Here is a 19,897-nt window from a genome sequence, read left to right on the forward strand (position 1 = left end):
TTAACAGGGATGCTCACCCGTGTGTATTCTCTGATGGCAAAGAAGGTTTTGTTTATGATTAAAACATTTCCCGCACTCTGAACATGAATAGGGATGCTCACCCGTGTGTATTCTCTTATGGGTAAGAAGGCTTACTTTATGATTAAAACATTTCCCACACTCTGAACATTAACAGGGAAGCTCACCCCTGTGCATTTTCTGATGGCTAAGAAGGTTTATTTTCTGACAAAAACATTTCCCGCACCTGGCACATGAATAGGGACGTTCAACAGTGTGTATTCTTTTGATGGGTAAGAAGGCTTACTTTATGATTAAAACATTTCCCGCACCTGGCACATGAATAGGGACGCTCACCCGTGTGTATTTTCTGATGGGTAAGAAGGTTTAATTTCTGATTAAAACATTTCCCGCACTCTAAACATTAATAGGGATGCTCACCTGTGTGTATTCTCTGATGCCTAATAAGGACTACTTTATCCTTGAAACATTTCCCGCACCCTGAACATGAGTAAGGACGCTCACCTGTGTGTATTCTCTGATGGCTAAGAAGACTTACTTTATCCTTAAAACATTTCCCGCACTCTGAACATGAATAGGGACGCTCACCTGTGTGTATTCTCTGATGGCTAAGAAGACTTACTTTATCCTTAAAACATTTCCCGCACTCTGAACATGAATAGGGACGCTCACCTGTGTGTATTCTCTGATGGCTAAGAAGGCTTCCTTTATTCTTAAAACATTTTCCACACTCTGAACATGAATAGGGACGCTCAACTGTGTGTATTCTCTGATGGCTAAGAAGGTTTCCTTTATCCTTAAAAAATTTCCCGCACTCTGAACATGAACAAGGACGCTCACCTGTGTGTATTCTCTGATGGATAAGAAGGCTTCCTTTCCTATTAAAACATTTCCCGCACTCTGAACATGAATAGGGACGCTCACCTGTGTGTATTCTCTGATGTCTAAGAAGGGTATCTTTATTATTAAAACATTTCCCGCACTCTGAACATGAATAGGGACGCTCACCTGTGTGTATTCTCTGGTGGCTAAGAAGGCTTTCTTTTGTATTAAAACATTTCCCGCACTCTGAACATTTATAGGGACGCTCACCTGTGTGTATTCTCTGATGTCTAAGAAGGGTTTCTTTATTTTTAAAACATTTACCGCACTCTGAACATGAATAGGGAAGCTCACCTGTGTGTATTCTCTGATGGCTAAGAAGGCTTCCTTTCGTATTAAAACATTTCCCGCACTCTGAACATGAATAGGGACGCTCACCTGTGTGTATTCTCTGATGGCTAAGAAGGGTTTCTTTACGATTGAAACATTTCCCACACTCTGAACATGAATAGGGACGCTCCCCTGTATGAAGTTTCTGGTGCAGAAGAAGGTGTGCTTTTCTACTAAAACATTTCCCGCACTCAGAACATGAATAGGGAAGGTCACCTGTATGTATTCTCTGGTGGCTAAGAAGGCTTCTTTTCTGTTTAAAACATTTCCCGCACTCTGAACATGACAATGAATTCTCTCCTGTATGGTATAAAGAAGATTCCCTGAGATGAGATGGTTTCCCGCACCCGTCGGCACTGTCAGATATTAGAGGACTATGTGAAGTATCAGGAGATTCCAATGATCTCCTCCAATGGTGAGGTCTGTCATGTATATTATGAGGAACGGGATTTATTTCTGGAGAAGATGTCATGTCATTATCTTCTGTAGTCACATCTTCCTCCGATGTCCTTCTATTCCCACCACAGAGTCCGTCTGTCAGAAGACAAGAAAAATTACCAAGAGTTTTCCACACTCATATACACTGCTCAACACTTTATAATCAGAGTATAGCATCAAGTCAGGGAAACTCCTGGGATATTCATCTGGTCAGTCAAGTAGCAGAGGGGGTTGTTACCAACAGGTGCACTAGATGGGCAACAATGAGACGACCTCGAAAACAGGAATGGTTTTACAGGTGGAGGCCACTGACATTTTCCCTACTCATCTTTTCTGAGTGTTTGTCACTAGTTTTGCATATGGCTGGGGTCAGTGTCACTACTGGTAGCATGAGGCCATACCTGGACCCTATAGAGGTTGCACAGGCAGTCCAACTCCTCCAGGATGGCTCAACAATACCTCCCATTGCCAGAAGGTTTGCTGTGTCTCCCAGCACAGTCTCAGGAGCATGGAGGAGATTCCAGGAGACAGGCAGTTACTCGAGGAGAGCTGGACAGGGCCGTAGAAGGTCCTTAACCCATCAGCAGGACCGGTATCTGCTCCTTTGTGCAAGGAGGACCAGGATGAGCACTGCCAGAGCCCTACAAAATGACCTCCAGCAGGACACTGGTGTGAATGTCTCTGACCAAACAATCAGAAACAGACTTCATGAGGGTGGCCTGAGGGCCCGACGTCCTCTAGTGGGCGCTGTGCTCACTGCCCGGCACTGTGGAGCTCGATTGGCATTTGCCATTGAACACCAGAATTGGCAGCTTCACCACTGGCACCCTGTGCTTTTCACAGATGAGAGCAGGTTCACCCTGAGCACATGTGACAGACGTGAAAGGGTCTAGAGAAGCCATGGAGAACATTATGCTGCCTGTAATGCCCCGTACACACATGCAGATTATCTGCAGACTTTTGTCTGCAGACTTACCTTTTCTATGTAGTGCAAGGGCCTGCCGGATTGCATACAAATTGAAAGTGTTTAGGTTTGACCTCATATTATATGGTTTTGGTAAGTCTGCAGACAAAAGTCTGCAGATAATCTGCACGTGTGTATGGGGCATTACATCGTTCAGCATGACCGGTTGGGTGGGGGGTCAGTGATGGTCTGGGGAGGCGTCTCCATGGAAGGACGCACAGACCTCTACAGGATAGACAATGGCACCCTGACTGCCATTAGATATCGGGATGAAATCCTTGGACCAATTGTAAGACCCTATGCTGGTGCACTGGGTTCTGGGTTCTGCCTGGTGCACAACAATGCCCGGCCTCATGTGGTGAGAGTATGCAGCCAGTTCCTGGAGGATGAAGGAATTGATACCATTGAATGGCCCCCACACTCGCCTTACCTGAATCCAATAGAACACATCTGGGACATTCTATTTCAGTCCATCCGATGCCGCCAGGTTGCACCTCAGTCTGTTCAGGAGCTCAGTGATGCCCTGGTCCAGATCTGGGAGGAAAAACCCCAGGACACCATCCGTCATCTCATTAGGAGCATGCCCCTACGTTGTCAGGCATGCATACAAGCACATGGGGACCATACACACTACTGAGGACCATTCTGAGGTCCTGCAATGACATTTCACCAAAATGGACTCGCCTGCTGCATCATTTTTTCACTTTGATTCTTGGGGGGTCTTTGAGTTCAACCCTCTGTAGGGTGAAAATTTTCATTTCCATCAAACTACAGTATGTGGCATCCTTTCCTTCCTAACACATGACCCAGTCCATACCAGTATAGATCCTAACACATTACCCAGCCCATACCAGTATAGATCCTAACACATGACCCAGTCCATACCAGTATAGATCCTAACACATGACCCAGTCCATACCAGTATAGATCCTAACACATAACCCAGTCCATACCAGTATAGATCCTAACACATGACACAGTCCATACCAGTATAGATCCTAACGCATTACCCAGTCCATACCAGTATAGATCCTAACACATGACCCAGTCCATACCAGTATAGATCCTAACGCATTACCCAGTCCGTACCAGTATAGATCCTAACACATTACCCAGTCCATACCAGTATAGATTCTAACACATTTCCCAGTCCATACCATTATAGATCCTAACACATTTCCCAGTCCATACCAGTATAGATCCTAACACATTATCGAGTCCATACCAGTATAGATATCCAGTATGATGTTTTTCTGGCTGCAATCACAACACCAAACTATGAGAACTAACCAGATCAATGATACCACCCAACCAAACATCACTAAGTAAGCTTTAACCCATTCTTGTATAATTACCCGAGCTGATATCTGGAGAAGTTTCTTCCTCTTTAACTGCGTCCATCATCCCAACCTCCTCTGTAAAATGCTGATCACCCCTCACATACGTCTTTTCCTTTATAACCCCAAATTGTACATTTATCAGATCTTCATCCTAAACCAACAAAATGGCAGAAATAATAATAAATACAAAAAAATAAATAAATAAATAATAATAGAAGAATGATATCTCTTAGGGCTTGGGATCATTTTCCTACATTCTCATTCACCTGATGATGGTGGGGGATGGTGTGATCTTCCTGTTTGGAATCCCGGGAATACAGAGGATGGGGACATCTCTCTGGTGGATTTCTGGAACTGGATGACTCCACCATGGTGTCCTGGTACTGCTTTCTGTGACCATTTGAAACTCTGCCTCCATTACAAAATCCTCATCATCCTCCTCTTTTGTCTCTTCTTTAATGTTAACTTGTGTGGAATCCCGGGAATACAGAGGACGGGGACATCTCTCTGGTGGGTTCCCATTACTGGATCCATCTGTAGGAAACACATACACTGACTGAATACATTGTTTCTATGTGTTTATCAGATGATGGGGGATCTAGGTGGAGCCTCCGTACTGCTCTCTCCTTTACAATAAAGTCTCCTCTTACCCGGTGATGTGAGGGGCGGCTGATTCTCCATCATGACGTCTTTGTAGAAGTTGATCTACTGATCCTCAAACATAAATCCATATACCCAACCAGTTTTTGTATTTAGTGGCCATCACTCACCTGTGCTGATGTCTGGAGAAGATTCCTCCTCTTTAACTTTGTCCATCATCCCAACCTCTTCCCTGAACTGCTCATCACCCCTCACATACGTCTCTTCTTCCTCTTTAACCTCATCTTTTATATCTATCAGATTTTCATTCTAAACAAACAAAATAGCAGGGAATGGTTTCTTTAAAATGTGAGCACAAATATATGGAATATATATGGAATATATATAGTGGAATATATTTTCATACAGTCAGGTCACTTTTATGATTTCGACTTCCATCTTCACCTACCTGATGATGGTGAGGGATGGTGTGACCTTCCTGTGTGGAATCCCGGGAATACAGAGGATGGGGAATTCTCTCTGGTGGGTTCCCATTACTGGATCCATCTGTAGGAAACACACTGACTGAATACATTGTTTCTATGTGTTTATCAGATAATGGGGGATCTAGTTTGAGCCTCCGTACTGCTCTCTCCTTTACAATAAAGTCTCCTCTTACCCAGGGATGCGAGGGGCGGCTGATTCTCCATCATGAAGTCCTAGTAGAGATCCTTGTGTCCTTCTAAGAATCTTCTGAGAATCCTCCGCACCTCTCTGGTCAGGTCTGTGTTTTACCAATAGAAATAAGAGTGATGTCATGTGACCTCCCAGAATCCTCCTCACCTCTCCGATCAGATTTGTGTTTTATTAATAGAGATAAGAGCGCTATCATGAGAGAAGTGAGAGAAAGAAAGGTGGCAGCATTGGGTCTGGGTGAAGAGTGGGGGACAGAAGCGTCAAATATGGGGTGTGAGGAGTGGAGATCTGCAATGTTGAATAAGGGAATGAGGAGTGGGGGACAATAGTGTCAGTGGGGGTAGTGGAATATAGGTGAGCAGTGTGGAAAGGGGGGTGAGGAGAGGGGAACAACAGTATTGGATGAGGAATGAGAAGTAGGGAACGGGGGTGATAGATGGGGTGAGGGATGGTGAAAAGCGGTGTTAGGTGGGGGGTGAGGAGCGGGGGACAGTGGCGTTAGATGAGGGTGAGGAATGGGGGACAGCAGTGTTAGATGAGGGTGAGGAATGGGGGACAGCGGTCTTAGATGGGGGGTGGAGTGGGGGCTCAGTTGGTGTTGGGGCAGAGGACGGGATTAATGTTAGTAGTGACGAGGGAGGAAAGCTGCTGAATATTTCCAGAGGTGAGTGTCGGGGTCACCCCGAGCTCTGCCTCTTCCCCAGATAGATTATGAGTACCTCGGCTCTGCCTGGTGAGGGCGCTACAGGAGAGCTGGAGGAAGTTTTGCTGCTTATCCTACTTATGTGATTTCACCGGGGGACTGCAATCTGATTCTCAGTGTTATACGTTCCTCTGTTTCTGTTCCCTCGACATAAAAACGGAAGGAGAACATTTTCTTTATGTAATTAAAGATTATATATAGAAAATAATATCTTATTACCTCCTCTGCTGCCACTTCCAGCTACGTCTTCTGTCTTCTCTCTTCTTCCTCCCGACTGGCCTCTGAAATTCCTATTTATATCTGACATCACTTCCTCTGTGGACCTACATCACTTCCTGTCAGTATCTTACATCACTTCCTGTGTGTTCCTCACATCATTTCCCCTCTGTGCGTTCCATCTCAGAGAAGTCAGGTCACCACCTTGTGGACCATATTGTAAGGTGACCAGATTTTTAAAATGAAATCCAGGGACATATTTTTATATGGTAAACTATTTTATAAGCATATTTCCTTGAAATGATCTATGCATTGTATGTGGGATGTGTTTATGGAATGATTGTAGATAGAAAAAAAAAAAGATAAAGACACTTTTTAGAATTTTTTGGGATGGGACTACAAAATGTTAGGAAGATAAGATAGAGGAAAAACTTGGAGGGGGGGGGGGGGGGGGGTGGCCAAATTCAAATCCAATCCGGGCAGGAGTGATGGTGTCACCCTCTCTGCAAAAGGTAAGAAATACTGCAGAGCTGCAATGTGCAAATAGTGGTGAAACCCCCGATATATAATCATAATAAAATGTAAAATATGCACATTAATTGTACTATTTATTATGATTATATATGGGGGAGGGGGGGTCACCACTATTTGCACATTGCAGCTCTGTGATATTTCTTACCTTTTGCAGAGAGGGTGACACCATCACTACTATATTGTAATACAATGGATGATTTGCACAGGATATTCATTTATAGGTTTTACCATTATAAGTCCATTTGTAGAATTTTATAGATGAAGTGTAGGGCAGTGCTGCATTTTTTGTTTTTTATTGTTGCACGTTAGATGAGGGAACCAGCTAACAAGATTCTCTTATTGCTTTTGAGATTTTTTTCAGTTACATGGTAGTTGTTTTACTTGATTTGTTATGTCCCCTGTGGACAGGTAACCAGTGGCCCTGCATATTGGTGATAAGTGTGGCCCCTGTATGCAGGTGGTCAGTGTGCCCCCTGTATGCTGGTGGTCAGTGTGCCCCTGTATGCTGGTGGTCAGTGTGCCCCTGTATGCTGGTGGTCAGTGTGCCCCTGTATGCTGGTGGTCAGTGTACCTCTATATGCTGGTGGTCAGTGTCCCCCCTGTATGCCGGTGGTCAGTGTCCCCCCTGTATGCCGGTGGTCAGTGTGCCCCCTGTATGCCGGTGGTCAGTGTGCCCCCTGTATGCCGGTGGTCAGTGTGCCCCCTGTATGCCGGTGGTCAGTGTGCCCCCTGTATGCCGGTGGTCAGTGTGCCCCCTGTATGCCGGTGGTCAGTGTGCCCCCTGTATGCCGGTGGTCAGTGTGCCCCCTGTATGCAGGTGGTCAGTGTGCCCCCTGTATGCTGGTGGTCAGTGTGCCCCCTGTATGCCGGTGGTCAGTGTGCCCCCTGTATGCCGGTGGTCAGTGTGCCCCCTGTATGCTGGTGGTCAGTGTGCCCTCTGTATGCTGGTGGTCAGTGTGCCCCCTGTATGCTGGCGGTCAGTGTGCCCCCTGTATGCCGGTGGTCAGTGTGCCCCCTGTATGCTGGTGGTCAGTGTGCCCCCTGTATGCCGGTGGTCAGTGTGCCCCCTGTATGCTGGTGGTCAGTGTGCCCCCTGTATGCCGGTGGTCAGTGTGCCCCCTGTATGCCGGTGGTCAGTGTGCCCCCTGTATGCCGGTGGTCAGTGTGCCCCCCGTATGCCGGTGGTCAGTGTGCAGCCTGTATGCTGGTGGTCAGTGTGCCCCCTGTATGCTGGTGGTCAGTGTGCCCCCTGTATGCTGGTGGTCAGTGTGCCCCTGTATGCAGGTGGTCAGTGTGCCCCCCTGTATGCTGGTGGTCAGTGTGCCCCCCTGTATGCCGGTGGTCAGTGTGCCCCCTGTATGCCGGTGGTCTGTGTGTCCCCTGTATGCCGGTGGTCTGTGTGCCCCTGTATGCCGGTGGTCTGTGTGCCCCTGTATGCCGGTGGTCAGTGTGCCCCCTGTATGCTGGTGGTCAGTGTGCCCCCTGTATGCTGGTGGTAAGTGTGCCCCCTGTATGCTGGAGGTAAGTGTGCCCCCTGTATGCTGGAAGTCAGTGTGCCCCCTGTATGCTGGAAGTCAGTGTGCCCCCTGTATGCTGGAAGTCAGTGTGCCCCCTGTATGCTGGTGCTACGTGCAGGGTGCATGAGGATTCTACATACAGGAAGATACTATGCACAGGGTGCAGGAGGATGCCACGTGCAGGGTGCAGGAGAATGCCACTTGCAGGGTTCAGGAGGATGCCACGCGCAGGGTTCAGGAGGAAGACAGGAGTTCAATTGTACAAGACACAGAGGAGTCAATGGGCCCCTCTGAGGAGTGTGAGGAGTCTCGACCTAGTTGCAGCTCTCAAGGGTTGGAAAGTGAATCTGAACCCAGAGATGGGGTGTCATTAAGGCTACAAAGGGAAATACACCCGCCAAAGAGACTGACGTATGATACCTTAGAAGAGGGTTCTGAAGAACAAATTGTAATGTTCCAAGGCCCCACACAAGTAACTGCCTCTTCTGTTGGGATTCCTAAGAAAGATGATCTTATTCCACCCACTGACACTATTAGGTTTGCCACTGATTTCTTGTTGGCCTATTGTGAGAGTGACTCAGACCTTTCTAGTAATTTGTATAGTCAGCTGTTCGAAGGTGCATTTATTGACCAGTTTTCAGATGCTATTAGTTCCACACAAAACTGCTGTTAGTTTTAATTCTGTGGTACTTTATATCTCAATGGAGTCTCCCACTTAGGAGTCCCATCATTTTTGGGGACCAAAGACATTCAAGTGGAGGGAGGATGTAGCCAAGTGAAGAAATCGCTACCAGCATAGTTAAGGCTGATATACTGTTCCTTTAAGTTTGTTGCTTATTTTGAGGTTCTCCTGAAGAGTGGCGTGTTGGATTGTGGAATATATAGTCCAGTGGAGGATGAAGACGGTGCAAAGTGGGCCGGGTGGAATTATCCTCCCAGGGATCTGCGGGTTCCGCGGGGGACTATGGGAGAGTCTATAAATAAGGGGCGGAGTCGGATGTTCGCTCTCTTGCCTCGGGGACCGCGTGCGGTGTGGATGTGCCGGAGAACCGCTGTGGAGAGCAAATCGAGTAGAGGCTGTGGCCTAGTGCGGAGACACCTTGGAGAGGTGGCGGATGTCACAGAGGAGTGACTGATCGAGAGTGGATACACCTTGGAGAGAGGTGATCAGCTGGGTGCGGAGGACTGTCGGAGAGGAGTGTCAGAGGATTGGGTGAGAGATACCTAATTGTAGTGAGCGCAGCAGCTCACGGACACGGTGAAAGGGCCTGTGACGCAGCAGAGACACAGAGAGGACTTTAATGTAGTGGAGCGGTTGCCATGGGACACTCCTGATCTTTCATAGTGCTTGGCGAAACGGGAGGCCTCATCTGTACACATACAGTGGTTTATACTGACTTCATTGTAGACAGAGCCTGAATTACAAATACCCCTTTTCCCTTTGGATTACAAATATCATTCATAGAAAGATTAGAGCTCCAACTGCTGGCGAAGATTAGCAAGGCCATGCCCAGGAAAAGACTCATTTAATTCATAGGAAAGGGGGCCCCCTATAGGTGATAGAGTGCACTCTTTTAGGTTATATTTAAGATTGAAATGGATTCTCTTGAGATATATCCATGCAGCTGAGTTAGTCAGATCCAACTGTTTTATCTACAGTTAATATAGAGTCAAACGTCTAAATTGTCACTCTCACACATTTATAAGAGGAATTGAATCATTATTATATTCATATACTTCTTCAGTTAGATATTGTTATATCTAGTTGAAGCTGACATTATTGGTGTATGAGATTCTGAGTCTTGGGCCACTCAGTGATTCTGGGACTTTAAGATTCAGAATGTCACTTTGGTTCCTTACACTCATATTTCCTGCTGTGTTTCTCTGAACTACCATGTCAGAACCCATAGTGTCAAGCGGGTTGGAGGTGCCTGAGGGTCAAAAGAGTGTGAAGGAAACTAACATACTCAGCAGCCCCTGTGGGGGGCGCGCTACATATATATATAATCTCTGTGCGCCAGTATCTCCTTCCTCCATTAGCAGAAACACAGGATCTCCATCTTCCCTACTAACAGAACGGCAAGCTGCCTTGTTTACATTGTTAGACAACTGTTCCGCCTCTCTCAGGAACGATTACTGGGTACCGACGGACGCCGTGTCCGCCGGATCCACTGATTGGCCACCGGCAGCGCGTGTGCACGCCCCAGACCCGGAGAAGCAGATGACAGACAGGTACGTGATTTTGCGCAGAATGGCTGCCCTACCGCAGTACATGTATGTGGGGCAGTCAAAGAAAATAGTCTCCCTGATAAAGAGAGGCTATGACCTGGTGGATTACATGCGGAACTCCTGGGCCCAGCTGAGGACATTTAGGGCCTTAAGATTGAAGATGTGGTGGATGTATCCTTTTGGTTTGGGAACTGTGGGCAGAGAAGAACTCCTGGAACTCTTCTGGCCTTAGCTCAGTGAGATAGAGTTTGGAAGACTAATGTCATAGACAGGTTGCCAAAAAGTTTAGGGCTTTAGAAAGGGCCTCCAATGGCTGTCAATGTGGTGCCTTCTCCACTCTCCATCTCACTAATAAAACCCCAATGGATGACTCTCTATGAACTGATCACATTCCAATCACCGATCATCTAATCATTGGTAAAAAAGAAGACTCGGCACAGAATATTGTATGAAGAGTTTTTATTGGACAAGATCAGAATAAGCGATTACCACACAGTAAATGATATGAATAAAATAAAGCTTAAATCTTTTATAATAGAATTAACAAATGTGTCAAATGTATTAATAATCATACATTGGTTGGACCAATAAAAAGCCGGCTACTTCAATAAATCTAAAAGGAGCAAAAAAATTAAGCAACCAATCATCAGGTATGCATTCTTGACCGTGATGCGATTGAGGACCCTATAATCAATGCAAGGTCTCAACTCACCCCCCTTCTAAGAAGGTTCACCAGTGAAAGATAAATCCTGATTGGCTGCTGTGGGTTAATGCATGTTACAGTGATCTTTTTCCATCCAGTAGGTTAGATCTATATACATATTTATAAGTAGAACACAAAAAGAATGTATTGTCAGAATTGTTTGTCTGCTGCCCCATGTATTGTCATGAATGCCCACTTGTTGCCCCCATGTATTACCAACAGGTGCGCACACCGTGGTGAACAAGCACGATATTACGTGTGAAACGCGTCCACCTTTCTGTATCCCGTATTGACTGTCTGCAATAAATATCATCGCTATAACCTGTTGGAGTGCCACCATTTTCATTGGTTTTATGCCCCATATATTGTCAGGATTGCCCACTTATTATCCCATGTATTGTGCGGATTGCCCACCTGTTGCCCCATATTTTGTCTTAATTGCTCACTTGTTGCCCCATGTATTGTCATGGTTTCCCAGCTGTTGCCTCATGTGGGGAGGGATCGGTAAAGGTAGACAGTTGAGTCATGATTTTACCACCCCCCTTAAGCTTAAATGGCAGCCGGATGGGGCGGTACACATGGCACTGCAATTTGCGTCTGCTGCAAACCTCACACCCCCGGTCACATTGGGCAATGCTATTCAACTGAATGGGGTTGTGCCGCAACAGCCCCGATGCATACGGTTGCGGCGTACTGGCGTGGGCTTTACAGGGTTAACATAAGGGCTCCCAGCTGCCTGCCAACCCCACAGCGGGTCAGAGGGCGATGCGGGTGTAAACCAACCCTGAGTGGACTGTGGTGGTTTCACATTTGTTTATGGACTAAACAGTTCCACCCATTACAATCCAGCGTCCATTTCCCGTAGTGCCAGCAGGGGGTGCACTCTGATGTTTCATTATATTTCCTTTATTTTTTATACATTTCCCGCACTCTGAACATGAAATAGGACGCTCGCCCGTATGAACTTTCTGGTTTCTAAGAAATAAATCTTTGTTTGGAGAACATTTCCCGCACTCGTAACATTAAAAAGGGCGCTAACCTGTGTTCTTGCTTAGTTAAACATTTCCCGCACTCTGCACAAGATTAGAGACACTCGTCTGTATGAACTTTCCGGTGTCTAACAAGTAAACATTTGAACGCAAAACATTTCCCGCACTCTGAAAATTAATAGGGAGGCTCACCAGTGTGTATTCTCTGTTGGTTAAGAAGGTTTCCTTTATGATTAAAACATTTCCCACACTCTGAACATTAACAGGGAAGCTCACCCCTGTGCATTTTCTGATGGCTAAGGTTTCTTTTCTGATTAAAACATTTCCCGCACCGGACACATGAATAGGGACGTTCAACAGTGTGTATTCTTTTGATGGGTAATAAGGCTTACTTCATGAGTAAAACCTTTCCCACACTCTGAACATGAATAGGGACGCTCACCTGTGTGTATTCTCTGATGGTTAAGAAGGCTTACTTTATCATTAAAACTTTTCCCGCATTCCGAACATGAATAGGGACGCTCACCTGTGTGTATTCTCTGATGCCTAACAAGGTTTCTTTTATGATGAAAACATTTCCCGCACTCTGAACATGAATAGGGACGCTCACCTGTGTGAATTCTCTGGTGCCTAAGAAGGTCTCTTTTTTGACTAAAACATTTCCCGCACTCTGAACATGAATAGGGACGCTCACCTGTGTGAATTCTCTGGTGCATAAGAAGGTCTCTTTTTTGACTAAAACATTTCCCACACTCTGAACATGAATAGGGACGCTCACCTGTGTGTATTCTCTGATGGCTAAGAAGGTTTCCTTTCTGATTAAAACATTTCCCACACTCTGAACATGAATAGGGAAGGTCACCTGTGTGTATTCTCTGATGGGTAAGAAAGTGTCCTTTCTGATTAAAGCATTTCCCGCACTCTGAACATGAATAGGGAAGCTCATCTGTGTGTATTCTCTGATGGCTAAGAAGGCTTATTTTCTGTTTAAAACATTTCCCGCACTCTGAACATGAATAGGGAAGCTCATCTGTGTGTATTCTCTGATGGCTAAGAAAGCTTACTTTGTGTTTAAAACATTTCCCGCACTCTGAACATGAATAGGGACGCTCACCTGTGTGCATTCTCTGATGGCTAAGAAGGCTTACTTTGTGTTTAAAATATTTCCCGCACTCTGAACATGAATAGGGAAGCTCATCTGTGTGTATTCTCTGATGGCTAAGAAGGCTTATTTTCTGTTTAAAACATTTCCCGCACTCTGAACATGAATAGGGAAGCTCATCTGTGTGTATTCTCTGATGGCTAAGAAAGCTTACTTTGTGTTTAAAACATTTCCCGCACTCTGAACATGAATAGGGACGCTCACCTGTGTGCATTCTCTGATGGCTAAGAAGGCTTCCTTTCTCATTAAAACATTTCCCGCACTCTGAACATGAATAGGGACGCTCACCTGTGTGTATTTTCTGATGGCTAAGAAGGTGTCCTTTCTGATTAAAACATTTGCCGCACTCTGAACATGAATAGGGACGCTCCCCTGTGTGAATTCTCTGGTGCCTATGAAGTTGTCCTTTTTGACTAAAACATTTCCCGCACTCTGAACATGACAATGAATTCTCTCCTGTATGGTATAAAGAAGATTCCCTGAGATGAGATGGTTTCCCGCACCCGTCGGCACTGTCAGATATTAGAGGACTATGTGAAGTATCAGGAGATTCCAATGATCTCCTCCAATGGTGAGGTCTGTCATGTATGAGGAACGGGATTTACTTCTGGAGAAGATGCCATGTCATTATCTTCTGTAGTCACATCTTCCTCCGATGTCCTTCTATTCCCACCACAGAGTCCGTCTGTCAGAAGACAAGAAAAATTACCAAGAGTTTTCCACACTCATATACACTGCTCAACACTTTATAATCAGAGTATAGCATTAAGTCAGGGAAACTCCTGCTGGGATATTCATCTGGTCAGTGAAGTAGCAGAGGGGGTTGCACTAGATGGGCAACAATGAGACGACCTCCAAAACAGGAATGGTTTTACAGGTGGAGGCCACTGACATTTTCCCTACTCATCTTTTCTGAGTGTTTTTTTCCTTTAAATCAGAAAAAGTTTTATTATAAAGAAAGAAAAGTCCATTCCATTCGGTACACAATATTTCCGCTTTGTACAGTCATAGACACAGCGATCGTAACCTTCATATATAGTCACTCCTGCATGTTTCCATTCCCCACCTCCACTGACTCCACCCACTCCCCCCAACATCTCACTGACTCCACCCACTCCCCCAACATCTCACTGACTCCACCCACTCCCCCAACATCTCCTTGGCCTGCGCCTTATCCCGTTCCCTCCTGTTTATTCATTCCTAGGACTCAGCTTTTTTTCTTTTTTTATAAATTTTTATTGATTTTTAATCACAAAAAAACAGACCACAAACAAACAAGCAGGGGTGGACTGAGAACCCTCAGAGCCCCCGGGCAAAATAAATCAAGGGCCCCTTCCAGGCCCCACCCATGTTCCGCCTCCAGCTACACCCGTGCCACGCCTCCATCCACACCCACACCCCGCCTCCAGCCACAGTAAAACAACACAACATAGCTTTGCGTCAAAAAACGCGGTAAAAAAAATGTGTGACTTTGAGGTCATGGTACAGGCATGGCACAGGTCATGGTACAGGAGATGGTATATGCCCCCCTTCAATGCAGTGACCAGCGTACATGTGAACAATGAACACTGTGCTGTGCCCCCTTCAATGCAATGAACACTGTGCTGTCCCCCCACAATGCAATGAACACTGTGCTGTGCCCCCTTCAATGCAATGAACACTGTGCTGTGCCCCCTTCAATGCAATGAACACTGTGCTGTGACCCCTTCAATGCAATGAACACTGTGCTGTGACCCCTTCAATGCAATGAACACTGTGCTGTCCCCCCACAATGCAATGAACACTGTGCTGTGCCCCCTTCAATGCAATGAACACTGTGCTGTGCCCCCTTCAATGCAATGAACACTGTGCTGTGACCCCTTCAATGCAATGAACACTGTGCTGTGACCCCTTCAATGCAATGAACACTGTGCTGTGCCCCCTTCAATGCAATGAACACTGTGCTGTGCCCCCTTCAATGCAGAGTTCAGTGTGTGTGCCCCTTTCAATGCAACGAACACTGTGCTGTGCTCCCTTCAATGCAGAGTTCAGCGTGTGTGCCCCTTTCAATGCAATGAACACTGTGCTGTGCCCCCTTTAATGCAATGAACACTGTGCTGTGCCCCCTTCAATGCAGAGTTCAGCGTGTGTGCCCCTTTCAATGCAATGAACACTGTGCTGTGCCCCCTTCAATGCAAGCACTTCCGATATTCATCTCTTCACATTACTTTAAACAAGAGGACACCCTACTAGTGGATTTTATCTGGGCACATAAATGACCTAGGCTATGTAGGAGACTGCTCTTGCTTCCTAAACAACTAGGTGGACTGGCAGTGCCGGACTTATGCAAGTACTGTCAGACTATACAATTGGGGAGACTCAGACTGGTGTCGTCATGGTGAAGCAAAGCTTTGGCCCAGACTAGAACAGGCCCAATGCGACATACCCCCCCATAGAGCTCCATCGTGCCACCATTCACTACCAGACTCCATAAGACGCCATCCCCTCATAGGTCACATGATAAGAACCTGCTCTAAATTATTCACACAACTTTCACTTTCCCCGACGCACTCACCACTGACACCCATACTGGGGAATCCCCAGTTTACCCCGGGCTACCAAGATAAAACATTCAGGACCTTGATGGAGTCAGGCTATTTCCAAGCCTCCCATTTTTCAATATCATCTAGTTGGCCTGCACTCAAAGACCTCATGGACTCCTCGGGACCCTACCGTCTAGATTTCTGGAGGGCATCGCAACTCCATAATTTCTTAAACTCATTGCCACCTCCCAGTGAACGCAACACACAACTTACACCCTTCGAAGAACATTGCTCTCAAGACAGAATACTGACACAGGTATTATCCACGACCTATGTATTACTGATCACACCCCAGGGGACCTAGCAACCCCCATTCTTAGCTAAGAGGGAACGAGATTTCGACTGTAACTTTAATCCAGACCAACAAAAATCACATCATTCCGTTTACATTTATGTCATCCATCTGCATGTAAATACAACAAACCAACTTCAAACTCCTAACAAGGTGGTACCGCACGCCGTCAAGGTTGAGCAGATTCTTCCCCACACTCACTGATCAGTGCTGGAGATGCCGGGAAGGGTCGGGGGACACTCCTACATGATTTTTGGTTGTGTCCTAAATTAGCGGAGTTCTGGAAGACAGTACGTGAAATGTCTCAGAGGTTTATAAACCGACCGCTCCCCAATGACCCTGCTCTCTTCCTTCTCCATGCCTCTAACATCCCGGCCCAGACCTATAAAAATTCTGTCATTTGTCACCTTCTAAATGCTTCTAAAATGTGCATCCCTCTTAAATGGAAAAACCCACAGGCCCTGACTGTTGGCATGTGGCTCAAAGAAATAAATAGAATGGAAAACCTTGTTCTCTCGACACGTCCCCAACACGAACGATATACCAAAACCTGGGGTCAATGGAATATATTTGTCCTCTCTGATGAAGGCTGCTCTTTAATTAAGGGTGGCAATACTAAAGAGACCTCATGTTGAGTTTAGGGGAGCTCTTAAATATTGGTGGAAAGTATTTCTGATGTAGGGCCATAGCTTTACCAATGCTAACCCTCCTACACCCCCCCCTTCCACACCTCCTTACCCCCCCCCCCTCATCCCACCTACTTATCCTCTTCTGCCTCTCTCTAGGTTTCTTTTACTTCCCTCTCTCTTTCCACTATTTATTTGCTTCTTCCTTCTTCTTCTATACGTTATGCGAAACTGGAACGGACAACTCCGGGTACTTTCTAGTCCTGCATAACTCCTCCCATTAGAGGAATTGTAGAACACCTCTTATTCTACGACCGATGTAGATCTCAAACATATGACTGAATTGTCTTCAATGTTGTAATACACTGTCTCAGCATATGTTCTATAAGGAATGTTACTGTTTATTATGCCTGGAAGTTGTCTTTCATATAAATAAAAGAATTGAAAAAAAAAGAGATCTGACATGGATCAATGATACAACCTTACCCAACCAAACATCACTAAGTAATAATGCGATTTAAATGATGACAATGTTATGGTTGGGAACATGACGTTATATTGAGGAATGGAGATGGATCTTTCATATGTTGTACAGTATCTCCTCCTCATTTGTTTGGAACAAGATATTAGACTCAGGCATGGGGCAGAAGACCCAAAACTCATAACCTAGGTGCCTATATCATGCACATTTTTTTTTGCCAGCCGAATCCTAGAATCTCCATAAATCCAGTCTAGAGACATAAATTGTGTCTGCAGCACAGAGAAGGAAGATTATCCGAGAGAAATACAGGAATACAGGACGGGGAACACAGCTCAGGAAAGTGACCAGGGTATTACAGGCTGATATCACCCAGTCCCCGCCCTACTCTGGACCAATCAGTGAGCAGTATGGGTTGAAGAATGTATTTAGTGTTAATGACCCACCTGTGCTGATCTCTGTAGGAGTGTCCTCCTCTATAAATGTCCCCGTTATTCCATCCTCCTCCATAGACTGCTGATTATCCCTCACATACCTCTCTTCTTCTTCTGCTTTAACCTCAAATTCTATATCGATTGGATCTCCACTCTAAATCAAGAAAATTAAAGAATATCATCTATAAAATATAAGATTTATTATTGTGACATCACATAAAAATACACACATTGTCTCCATGAGTCTGTGTTTTATAATCTCTGTCTCACCAACCTTGTAACATTGAGGGACGGTGTGACCTTCCTGTGTGGAATCCCGGGAATACAGAGGACGGGGACATTGCTCTGGTGGGTTCCTGGTATTAGGTGGCTCCATCATATCCTTGTGTCCTTCTGAAAACTCCTCCATCACTCCATACTCCTCATCCTCCTCTTTATACTCTTCTTTAACATCAATATTATCATCCCCGAGGTTTTCACTCTGAATATATAATAAAACATTTCTTGTAACAAATATGCTGTATATAAATCAGAACTACCAATCATTGACACTCATCTACCTGATGATGGTGAGGGATGGTGTGACCTTCCTGTGTGGAATCCCGGGAATACAGAGGACGGGGACATCTCTCTGGTGGGTTTCTATAGCTGGATGACTCCACCATGGTGCCCTGGTACAGATCTTTGTGTTCTTTTACAAACTCTGACTCCTTCATCACCCCATCCTCATCATCCTCCTCTTTTATCTCTTCTTTAACCTCAACTTTAGAATCTCTCAGGTTTCCACTCTGAATATATAATAAAAATGACATCAATGGTAACAATGCAGGTAATGTACAGATCCTAATGATACTATCAGTGATTGTTCCTCATCTACCTGATGATGGTGAGGGATGGTGTGACCTTCCTGTGTGGAATCCCGGGAATACAGAGGACGGGGACATCTCTCTGGTGGGTTCCCATTACTGGATCCATCTGTAGGAAACACACACACTGACTGAATACATTGTTTCTATGTGTTTATCAGATGATGGGGGATCTAGGTGGATCCTCCGTACTGCTCTCTCCTTTACAATAAAGTCTCCTCTTACCCGGTGATGTGAGGGGCGGCTGATTCTCCATCATGACGTCTTTGTAGAAGTGGATCTACTGATCCTCAAACATAAATCCATATACCCAAACAGTTTTTGTATTTAGTGGCCATCACTCACCTGTGCTGATGTCTGGAGAAGATTCCTCCTCTTTAACTTTGTCCATCATCCCAACCTCTTCCCTGAACTGCTGATCACCCCTCACATACGTCTCTTCTTCCTCTTTAACCTCATCTTTTATATCTATCAGATTTTCATTCTAAACAAACAAAATAGCAGGGAATGGTTGCTTTAAAATGTGAGCACAAATAACCTTATAACGAAAAGTGGAATATATTTTCATACAGTCAGATCACTTTTACGATCTTGACATCCATCTTCACCTACCTGATGATGGTGGGGGATGGTGTGACCTTCCTGTGTGGAATCCCGGGAATACAGAGGACGGGGACATCTCTCTGGTGGGTTCCCATTACTGGATCCATCTGTAGGAAACACACACACTGACTGAATACATTGTTTCTATGTGTTTATCAGATGATGGGGGATCTAGGTGGAGCCTCCGTACTGCTCTCTCCTTTACAATAAAGTCTCCTCTTACCCGGTGATGTGAGGGGCGGCTGATTCTCCATCATGACGTCCTTGTAGAGATCCTTGTGTACTTCCAAGAATCTTCTGAGAATCCTCCTCACCGGTCAGGTCTGTGCTTTATTAATAGAGATAAGAGCGATATCATGAGAGACGCGAGAGAAAGCAAGGTTCAGCATTGGGTCTGGGTGAAGAGTGGGGGACAGAAGCGTCAAATATGGGGTGTGAGGAGTGGAGATCTGCAATGTTGAATAAGGGAATGAGGACTTATCCCCAAATCCATCAGCCCTTGTTTCATTTGAATGTCAGTTACTATGCACGTCCGGGAGGGGTTTGACCCCACCTTTCTGGTCCAGTTGACCATGTTCATTCTCCAACCAATGTAACATTTTTGACGAAACAATGTTTATGATGTTGTTGTCAGATTGCACTCTCTCATTTTTTCCTTTTTGCCTTAACTCTGTTCATACTGCAAGCTCTTCTTAAATAAAGAAAAAAAAAAAAAG

At 45.5% G+C, this 19,897-nt stretch overlaps 4 protein-coding genes across 4 annotated transcripts in view; 1 reads left to right on the forward strand and 3 right to left on the reverse strand.

Moving 5' to 3' along the window:
* The window catches only part of LOC309550230 (uncharacterized protein), a gene marked incomplete at its 5' end in the record, with an annotated part of 1,091,635 nt that overhangs the window by 715,186 nt on the left and 356,552 nt on the right, over positions 1-19,897 (reverse strand). The window lies entirely within an intron of this gene.
* LOC309548756 (uncharacterized protein) overlaps positions 1-19,897 on the forward strand; it is a gene marked incomplete at its 3' end in the record, with an annotated part of 240,460 nt that overhangs the window by 134,685 nt on the left and 85,878 nt on the right. The gene's annotated exons all lie outside the window — the stretch shown is intronic.
* Positions 422-4,735, reverse strand: LOC309548754 (uncharacterized protein; the record flags this gene model as incomplete). Its single annotated transcript, XM_082248703.1, has 2 exons — positions 422-1,530; positions 4,708-4,735. The coding sequence occupies 2 exons, from the start codon at positions 4,733-4,735 to the stop codon at positions 422-424; spliced, it is 1,137 nt and encodes a 378-aa protein (XP_082104829.1).
* Positions 9,688-18,428, reverse strand: LOC309548755 (uncharacterized protein; the record flags this gene model as incomplete). The annotated part of the gene is made up of 4 exons (XM_082248704.1): positions 9,688-9,870; positions 12,531-13,756; positions 17,983-18,193; positions 18,273-18,428. 4 exons carry the CDS (start codon positions 18,426-18,428, stop codon positions 9,688-9,690), a joined length of 1,776 nt encoding a protein of 591 aa, XP_082104830.1.

Source organism: Pelophylax lessonae, assembly GCF_965119305.1.
Source record: "Pelophylax lessonae genome assembly, chromosome: 3".
NCBI classification, from domain to species: domain Eukaryota; kingdom Metazoa; phylum Chordata; class Amphibia; order Anura; family Ranidae; genus Pelophylax; species Pelophylax lessonae.